Raw genomic sequence first — 9,972 nt, forward strand, 5'->3', positions numbered from 1 at the left:
GAACATGAGGAGTCATGGCCGGCTGCCGCCACCGCAGTGGAGAGGGGTGTGGGCCGCATCTGGGCCAAGTGTAGGGTGGACGTGTTGGCGGAAGGTCAGCTCAGAACAGACTGCATGGTCACGCTCTTCCCAGTAAAGCTGAAATGAAAGGCTGAATGATGTTGTGATATTCAGTGCTGGGCAAACAAAAGAGGAGATGTTTGGTGTGGTCTGAGTCTGCACTCTGAAGTGCACTCGGAGTCCAACAAGGCCAACGGAGAAAAATGGGAGATGTTTCTTACGGAAACTTATATGAACATTCAACACTTTGAACTCTTATTGACTCATGAACCCAGACTCTTGAACTTGGAATCACAATCACGCAGACAGACACACGCACACACACACCCACGCGCATTCACACACACACACACACACACACACACACACACACACACACACACACACACAATCTTCTTGTGGAGGCCTTTTCCTAACCCTGTGTTGAGGGGGGGGTGAGGGCTGAATCTCACTGTGGAAATGCAGTTGGATGTGGGCTGATAAAGCTTTCAAAGCTTTCAAAACACAGACAGACACATCATCAGCATCTTTCCCTCTCCTTTCTCTCTCTCTCTCTCTCTCTCTCTCTTGCTCTCTCTCTCTCTCTCTCTCTGTCTTTGTCTCTCTGTTTGTCATGCTGTGTAAATGCAGTTGGATATGCGCCGATAAGACTCTTTGAAAGCTTAAAAACACAGACAAGTCAGCATCTCTGTGTGACCTTGGCTCCTGTCCTGTGCCTGTCTTTCAGTGAGGTTTTCTTTTCCAAACATGCTCTCCCTCCATCTTTCAATCTGTCTTCACCACTCTTTCTTTCTGTCTTTCTATCTTTGCTCTCTCTCTTTCTTCATCTCTTCATCTCTGCCTAACCCTCCTCTCTCTCTCTCTCTCTCTCTCTCTCTCTCTCTCTCTCTCTCTCTCTCTCTCCCTCTCCTCATATGACCCCACTTTCTCAGGGGTTCCTCAGCCCAAACTCCCAAACTCTAGAGTACTAGTACACGGGGGGTTATTCACACTGTTAGTCACCTGCTTTTCTCAGCCTTATTTGTCCTCCCTTTATCTCATTTTAAAATAAAAACCACATGCTCCTCTGTCAGTGAGACATTTAAGCAATATAGCACGAGTGAGAGTGGGGTTGGTCATGGATATTCCCACGGGTGTTGTTCGTCAGAAGCCAATGAGGCCGGAGGCCGAGTGGCGAGGGCAACAACAGCCGTGGGAATATCCATGACCAATCCCAATGATCACGAAGTGCTATATTGCTTTTATACAACAATTCTACAACAAACTAAATTATCTGAAAACACCCCATTATTGTTTAAAAATGTTAATTTCGACATCGTTCTTACGCATCAAAAAATAGTTATTTTCAATAGACAGCATCTTGGTTCCTAGGTAACCAACATTCCAGATCCCTCGTTACGGGTCTTGGTGGTTTACATGTCTTCTTGAAAGAAATGTTGCATCTTACTTACATTGAGTTGACTGTGTGGTTTAATCCACAGATGTGGTGAAGCACTGTTTCGTTATGGTTTGCTAAGGAGTAACCCATTGCTTGAAATAGTGGAGAGCTGGGAACATTGTGTCAAATCTTCGCATTGTATGGCGGAGTGATTTATTATTAGCTGTGCAAAGTCTGAGTTGAAATGTCCAGGGATATTCCAACTCATGGAACGTCTCTCGGCCAATCAGAAACAAATAAATAGTTCCATAGAACCCAATTGTTGTATAATTCCGGATATCCCTTTGATATGGGTTGGAATAAATGAATATCTGATGACTATCATATGAAAATGTGTTGACATGGAGCTGCTGTCTGTTTTTACTGGTTGTAAGAGGATATGTGTTTGAGGGAGTGGGGGTTTATCTGTAGTTTTCTCATGCCCTGTGTCACGGTGGTTAACCCACGTAGCCCAAGGCCATGGTGATATTTCAGTAACCTTTCAGATGTGCATGCCAGAATACCATTTGAATGTCAGAAATTCAGCATTACTGTCAGATCAATACTCCATCTGCTATCACAGAGCCACATTAAAGGGCTGTGTGTGGCCTTGTGTGTGAAAGCAGGCCCACTGTAGAGAGATGTTACAGTATGAGCCAAAGATGGATTTGTGTGTGTGTGTGTGTGTGTGTGTGTGTGTTTGTGTGTGTGTGTGTGTGTGTGTGTGTGTGTGTGTGTGTGTGTGTGTTGTGTGTGTGTTGGTGTGGGTGTGGAAGGACATTCTTGACAACAACAACTGAACGTATGTTGCAATGTCCCATTTTCCCTCTCTTGTTGTTTTTGGGTGTGCTCAATGTCTTTTTGCTTGGTGGGCTAATTATTCCTTTAAAGTAAGTGGAATACAAACGCTGCAATTACAGGGACTATATCCTCAGTTGGGACGATGGTGTGTGTCTTGGCCCTGCTGGAGTTTAGACTTAGCATTCTTATCGCCTGTTCAGCTGATTTTAACCAGGATATGATATGTGTTCTGGCATCATCTACGGCAAGTCCATTAGGACATTATTTTTCCTTCATGGTGCCTTTTTTGCCTTTACTCTCTGAGTTCATCCGAGCATTCTCTCTCCCCAATATCAGCTGCTTCCTCTGAAACCACAGCGCTAGTGCCCCTCCACTGCCCCTGTTTCCCCCCTTCCTCCTCTTCCTCCTCTTCCTCCTCTTCCTTTTCTTCTTATTCATCTGCTTCTTCCTCTTCTTCTTCTTCTTCTTCTTCTTCTTCTTCTTCTTCTTCTTCTTCTTCTTCTTCTTCTTCTTCTTCTTCTTCTTCTTCTTCTTCTTCTTCTTCCTGTTCTGTCCACCTCCTTCTTCAGTGCTCCCCTGTGGGTCTTCAGTGAGCCCATGTCGTGTTTCTGGCGCAAGTGTGCGATGGAGTGTGTGTTTGATGACAGCCACTTGGACTCATGACCGTATGAGTCATGGGGTGATGCGCTGGGTGGACCAAAAACACACACACACACACACACACACACACACACACACAGATATATACACACACAAACCCATTAACTTGGCCCATGAATCTTATTTTCAGTCAGACTCGCTAAACAGTGCCAGCTTACACTGCATTGCTCTTGTCTGGACCTTTAAAGGTGCAGCCGCTAGTTTTTGTTTTGGTTTTAAGTGAAGCTGAGCACAAACCCAGCCTGAATAAGGAGCCCATCTGTCTGCAGTATGTTGGGAAGAGGTTATATTAAAGGCCTCTCTCGATATGGACTGAGGAGGAGGCTGAGGGACAGTTGACACTGTATGGAAGACCTGGTGTTGTTTTTGAATGAAGAGTGTGTGTGAGCTTGCACGGTATGTCCCATGTTTTTGTTAGGCAGTGTGAGGGTACCATCAGTGCAGAAACTCTGGGAGTCTTGTCAGGCTGTTATCAGAACGAATCGGACTCAGTGTATGTGATCTTTAAACATCTGAAAGTAAGTACAGATGTTTTTTTGCGTTTACATTTCTGCCATGGTCATGATAAGGCCCATCGCATACCTCAAGATGACAGGGGCCCAGCTTAAAGGGTGGTGGTCCTCCGTTCTCCTCCTCACCGCGAGAACGGTCCTGGGGAGAGACGTTCTGCTGTGGTGATGTCATCCATCCAGCTGTTTCAGTGCCCTCACGGCCGCTTGGAGTGTGTGTTTGAGCTTGACTAGCGCCGAGCGGTTCTTTCTCTCAGCGCTGACTAATTACCCTGAGGTTTGAATCAGAAACACAGATGTACTACACACACCCACACACACCCACACACAGACACACACACACACACACACACACACACAGACACACACACACACACACACACACACACACACACACACACACACACACACACATCACATGACAGGCAAGACGAATAAGCCAAAGGCCTGATGCCCTACCCATGCAATTTGTGTTGTCTCTCTCTCTCTCTCTCTCTTTCTCTCTCTCCATAAAACACTTCAGTCCACAGGGAGACATTAAAACATAAACCTTACGGAAAGACATTTCCATAAGTGCCCACTTTAACCTTAAGCGGCATGCATTACAGCACACCCACACGTCTGCTCCTGATCTAATCCTGGACGCTAAATCATATGAGAAGTTCGCCTCTCGTGGACTGGAATCTGATGTTGAAATCCCTCCCCCCCTTTACCCACCCCTCCATTTCTCTCTGTGTTTCTCAGCAGTTCCTAAGGGCGACTCCAAGCTCGGGGATAAGGCTAAGATGGCGGTGAAGGGCACCAGTCTGCAGCGCTCCTGTTCCGATGCAGGACGAGACCGCGGCGAGCATCGCAAGCCCCCCTCGGGTCTGGTCAAACCCTCGGCGGGGGGGTCCTTCGGCTACAAGAAGCCCCCGCCGGCCACCGGAACGGCCACCGTCCTGACGGCGGGGGGCGCCACCATCTCCAGCGGCTCGGCCACCGTGGGCAAGACGCCCAAGTCCTCGGGCATCCCCATCAAGCCCGTGGTGTCCGGCAGCAGTCTAGGCGTGGGCGGGTTGGCGACGGGCACCGGCGGGCGCAAGAACAGCTTCGACGCGTCCAGCTGCCACGAGCAGGGCTTCATGGCGCCCAACGCCCGCAGCAGCATCCAGTACCGCAGCCTGCCGCGGCCCGCCAAGTCCAGCGCCCTAAGCCTGACCGGCCAGCGGTCCACCTCGCGGCCCGTCAGCGGCGCCCTCGACAGCAGCCTGATGTCCCTCAAGCCCATGCCCAGCTCCCCCATGCCATCGGTGGGCCGCGGCGGCACCAAGGGTCGCAGCAGCAGCACCAGCGGTGGCGGTATCAGCGGCCCGGTCAACCAGACTGACCGAGAGAAGGAGAAGGAGCGGGCCAAGGCCAAAGCGGATCTGCTGGAGAGCGCCTGTCTGAAGGCCGAGCTGCAGGTGGACAGCGCCGGAGAAGCACTCACCAAAGTCCAGGGCCTCAGGAGGGCTAGTGCCAGCAAGTACCCAGAGCTGGCCTCTCCCACCACTCAGAGGTAGGGATCTTTGAGTGTGGGTGTGTGTGTGTGTGTGTGTCTGTGTGTGTGTGTGTGTGTGTGTGTGTGTGTGTGTGTGTGTGTGTATGTGTGCTTGTACATAGATTCCCAAAACTGTCCTCTCCCACCACACAAGAGTAGGTGTGTGTGTGTGTGTGTGTGTGTGTGTGTGTGTGTGTGTGAAAGCATGTGCAAGTACCCAGAGCTGTCTTCTCCTGAGAGGGAGAAAGAGAGAGAGAGCGACAGACAGGATTGACTGCACCATATCTGCAGTTCATGAATAAGACATTAGAACAAAATTCAACACTCAAGAATGTCCTTAAAATCTCAAAGTCAACAGAACTTGCTTTGGAGGATTTTCGAGTGTTGTTTAGATTTCTGTTAGATATTTTAAAACCACAGCCTCTCAAATATTACGCAAACAAGTGGTTTTAAATTCACTCTGTTGTATTCAATGAATTCACTCTAACACTCCATTGTGTTAATCAAGCTGTAGGTAAAAATGAACATCCTGATTCACCCCCTAATTTATAATACCCAAATTAATATCCTCATTAAGGACCAGCCCTGCAAGTCTTCAGTATTTAGAGCCCATCCTTGTGTTGGTAATGATGACCTGACCATGTCTTTGTCCACCTGTCAGGATGGTGAGCAGTAAGTCTCTGGGCCGCCCCCCGAGCCTGGCTCACTTGGACAAGGTCAACTCCAACAGCCTGGACTCGTGCGTGTCCATCCAGGACCTCCCGCCAAAGATCCCTCCCTACTCCAAGCTGCAGGACCTGGCTGGCTCGTCCTCCCCTTCCTCCACGGGCCCTGGCCTGTCCCCCTCGGCGCGCCTGACCCCCAGCCCCGCGCCCCTCCTGCACATCGACTCGCCGGGCTGCTTCTCGGGGACGTCCCTGAGCCTGGGCGGCTCTCCGCTGCTCTACCCGCGCATGTCCGGCCTGCACCGCAGCATGGAGGCGCTGCCGCTCCACATGAGCCTGCCGCCCAGTGCCACCGAGCTCTTGCCGCGGCAACGCGACCGTGACGACGGCAAGGCCACCGGCACCTGGGGCGCCGGGAGCAGGACGTCCATCACCCTCTCCGACAGGTGTCAATCAATCATTTATCTCCGCAGTTCTTTTCAGGGTCAGGGTGCAGTTGTAAAACACTATTGTTTGCTCAAAGGATACTTGAAGTATGAAAGCTTTTCCAAAACATTTGGAACTGGTTTAGTCAGACAAGTAGGATCGGGCAGTTCTTCAAAGACAGAAATAATCATAATCAAACAAAGGTGGGGTGACATAGTCACATATTTGGCAAATGGCAGCTCACATCTGGTGAGTCAGATAGCATCAGATTCACAGTGATGGAGTAATGAAGGTAATCGGTATGCAGTGTTATTGCATGTGCTGTGCAATGGCCCAGAGATCAGAGCAGTAATCCAGGATTCCGCTGCCAGAGATCCACTTGAGTGGAGTTCAGAATGTTATCCGCTTGATTTGGGTGTGACTGTGCACAGTACATGCTCTGCTTTTAAAGACATTAGATGTATTGTTGTGAGGCTGTGTAACTGGGGCAGAAGCGTATACAAGAGGTTTAGGAAATGCTCATGAGAGTCTGATCATGATGCTGCTGCCCCCTGCTGGCAGTGTTAGGCACTGGTGGAGAGTTATTCTTCATGCTAGTAAGATAGACTAATTTATGGACTTGAATTAAAGGACCACGTAGATGAAAGTGGTCAATTGTGTTCAATATTATGTGTTCACTCACAACAAAAATATGCAGTCAAATACATAAACACTTGACAAAGTATGTCAGTCAAATTACTGCAATATGTCCCACTAGTGATTTTAGTTCATTCTTTACTAATATATCTAATAAATGTTCACCAGGAAGATATTAGTGTTGGTTACATGCATTAATATCACTCTATTTTTCTCCTCAAGTCTTCAAACAGACCGGAATACTTTGCCGAAGAAAGGCTTGAGGTAAAGTACTTCACTTCCCAGAATTCAATCATTCAATTATGTCTGGCACTGCTGGCATAGTGTTATAATGTGTATTCTTTCACTGCTTAATTCTTATACTCACTCAGGACATAGTTTTTCTTCGCATTATAATGGTGAGGATGGAAGTTGTGATTTGTGTGTGTGTGTGTGTGTGTGTGTGTGTGTGTGTAACCCATGTCTCCCTTCCTCTCCCTGTGTAGTCGTTATGATTCCACTCCTGGTGGCTCAGAGGGGAAAGAGAGGCGTCACTCCCATAATGCTGTGAGCCTGACCGAGTCCGACAGTCCTCCTCAGCTGCCCTCTCCCACACACATCACACACACCTTCGCTGGCAAAACACCGCCTACCAACGTGGGTAAGGACTGAACTAATACACAAACTCACACACACACAAACACACCCCTTCACTGGCAAAATACTGGTAACCAACATGGGTAAGGGCCCAACTAACACACGGCATTCTCACTTAAACATACATGCACACCTTCAACCAACCTGCATTAAAATATGCAGTGACTAAACAAATATTCAAGCATACAAACTTTCATTCAGGCTCACACTATCAGTCATTTATGCATGCAGATTTTCTGCACAAAACCATACACACACACACACACAGAGGAACATTTGGTGTCACCGGTTCCCTTGAAAACCCATGTTGCGCAACCTGTTACCCTGAATCACCTGTGACCACAGATCCATCAGGCTCCATATGCTGGTTCCGTTTCACCCAGCAGATTGTGTGCTGGGTGCTGATATGTGAGTGGCCCTGTGCCGCTGACCTGTTTAGTAAGTGGACGGGCCGCTGGGCCGGCTTGGCGGGGGCGTGCGGTGCAATCTGAAACATGCAAGTGTCACACAGAGTGCCTGCCAGGGGGTCAGGCACTGCTATATTTAACCCTTTGACTGTAGCGGAGGCCCGTGTCGCCTTACCCAGAGTCATCAGTGCCGTCAGGGGGCCTCTCTCACTGGACTCCCTCTGGACGCTGCTCTGCGAAGCTGAGTTGGGGGGGCTGGACTGGGGTAACCTGACTGCTTACGTTGAGTTCAGATTTTGATCTGATTTTGATTTGAATTTGATCTGCTGGATACTTTTTTATACAGTGCCAATAGCTGTTTGAACACACATTCAGAGCCAGAGCCAAAGCCTTGAGCAAGCACACTGTTCATGTTCATATCTATAGATTAGGAAGTATATGTGTGTGTGTGTGTGTGTGTGTGTGTGTGTGTGTGTGTGTGTGTGTATTCATGTCTATACTGGTGTGTGTGTGTGTGTGTGTGTGTGTGTGTGTGTTTATTCATGTCTATACTGGTGTGTGTGTATTGTGTTTCTTGTTGCTGGTTATTCAGTATCATTTTGTATACATGCCCATGTGTGTGTTTATTTCTGTGTTTGTGTCTATGTTTATAGTGTGTGTGTTGTTGTTCAGTGTCATGTTTGTACACACACACACACACACACACACACACACACACACACACACACACACACACACACACTCACACACACACACACACACACTCCTAATCCCTGATCACACTCTTGGCTCCCACAGTGGCTCCCATTTCCAGTGTGGGCGGAGTTCCGCGCATCACACGTTCCAACAGCATTCCGACCAATGAGGCGGCTTACGACCTGTACGGCACCTCCCCGCTGGGCAGCTCCGTCTCGCTGGCCGACAGGCCCAAGAGCATGCTCCGCTCCGGATCGTTCCGCGAGCCCAGCGACGACGGTGAGATTCACACACAACACACACACACACACACACACACACACACACACACACACACACACACACACACAGCTAATACACTCACAACACACAAAGCACCCTGGCTTATCTAACAGCCACTTCATACAGTAGGCTACACACAGTGCTTTGTGCACCGCACAAAGATGGCCTTGCCGTCGTCACGGTCGCGTTGCCGCGGCGAGAGCTCGGTGGCACTGGGCGGCAGGCTCATGTGGAGCGGCAGCGCCTCCATGCTGCGGTGCAGGCCGCACATGCGCGGGTAGAGCAGCGGAGAGCCGCCCAGGCTCATGCATGCATGCTATGCCCTCAGTGCATTAGACACCTACAGGCAAGGAAGTATCCCTCTCTTATAATAATATCCAAGGCCGATATATGCACACCCACACAAACACCACACACACATGCATGCTCTCTCTCTCTCTCTCTCTCTCTCTCTCTCTCTCTCTCTCTCTGTCTCTCTTTAACACACACACACACACACATCCATACACTACACTCTATCTGTCTTACACACACACACTCACCATGTTATTTTCCATTATCCCTGCCCTCCCCCACTCCTGAAGCATGACCCAGACTGCCCTCTGAGCTTGTTGTGCCATGTCTGATGTTTCTCTAGAGTATCATGCCCCTCTCTTCCTGGTATAAGAAGCCTATAGACCCGCATAGGCCCCTCACTGCCCTTTAACTCTTCTCACCACCTGGTCGTCACTTAGAGGAGACCTGACTTATGCAAACCTCCAGCTCAGCAGGTGCTTAGGTCAGACTGGGGTCAAGATCTTTCCAGAGTGATTTGAAATTAACTGATGAACTCTGTCTGAACTATACTGAAATGAAGTGAACTGCACTTTTTTATCCTTTGATACTTGCTTTTGTACTGTACATAGTGCCTTTTGTGTGTGTGTTCTGAGCATGCTTGGATTGCACACCTGTAAAAACAATGCTTAGTCATTGTCAAATATGGGCAAATATTGGGTTCCAAACTGACTGACTCAGACTTTTCCTGTTTGTTTTTCCCCCTGTTTTGCAGTGCATGGCTCAGTCCTGTCATTAGCGTCTAACGCATCATCCAACTACTCCTCGGTAAGAGCCAAGTGTGGACTGATACTGGGAGAGGAGTGGACACAAGGGCTATTGGGAGACTTGTTGGAGAAAGGATGGATGTGTGTGTGTGTGTGTGTGTGTGAGTGACTGCTTCAATCCCCGCTTGTGTGAGATTGATTATTTGCACATGTTA

At 48.9% G+C, this 9,972-nt stretch overlaps 1 protein-coding gene across 12 annotated transcripts in view; it reads left to right on the forward strand.

Annotated features, from left to right (window-relative positions):
* Positions 1–9,972, forward strand: part of nav1b (neuron navigator 1b) — a 118,222-nt gene that overhangs the window by 77,137 nt on the left and 31,113 nt on the right. For 10 of the 12 annotated variants that reach the window (XM_048254488.1, XM_048254477.1, XM_048254483.1 and 7 more), the window contains 6 exons: positions 4,192–4,987; positions 5,631–6,080; positions 6,919–6,960; positions 7,182–7,336; positions 8,538–8,714; positions 9,766–9,818. In XM_048254488.1, the coding sequence (XP_048110445.1) occupies positions 4,192–4,987; positions 5,631–6,080; positions 6,919–6,960; positions 7,182–7,336; positions 8,538–8,714; positions 9,766–9,818 (1,673 nt within the window). The remainder of the gene's footprint in view (positions 1–4,191; positions 4,988–5,630; positions 6,081–6,918; positions 6,961–7,181; positions 7,337–8,537; positions 8,715–9,765; positions 9,819–9,972) is intronic. The other 2 variants (XM_048254478.1, XM_048254486.1) reach the window with 1 other exon arrangement.

The sequence above is a fragment of the Alosa alosa genome, chromosome 10 (genome assembly GCF_017589495.1).
Source record: "Alosa alosa isolate M-15738 ecotype Scorff River chromosome 10, AALO_Geno_1.1, whole genome shotgun sequence".
Taxonomy (NCBI): Eukaryota; Metazoa; Chordata; class Actinopteri; order Clupeiformes; family Clupeidae; genus Alosa; species Alosa alosa.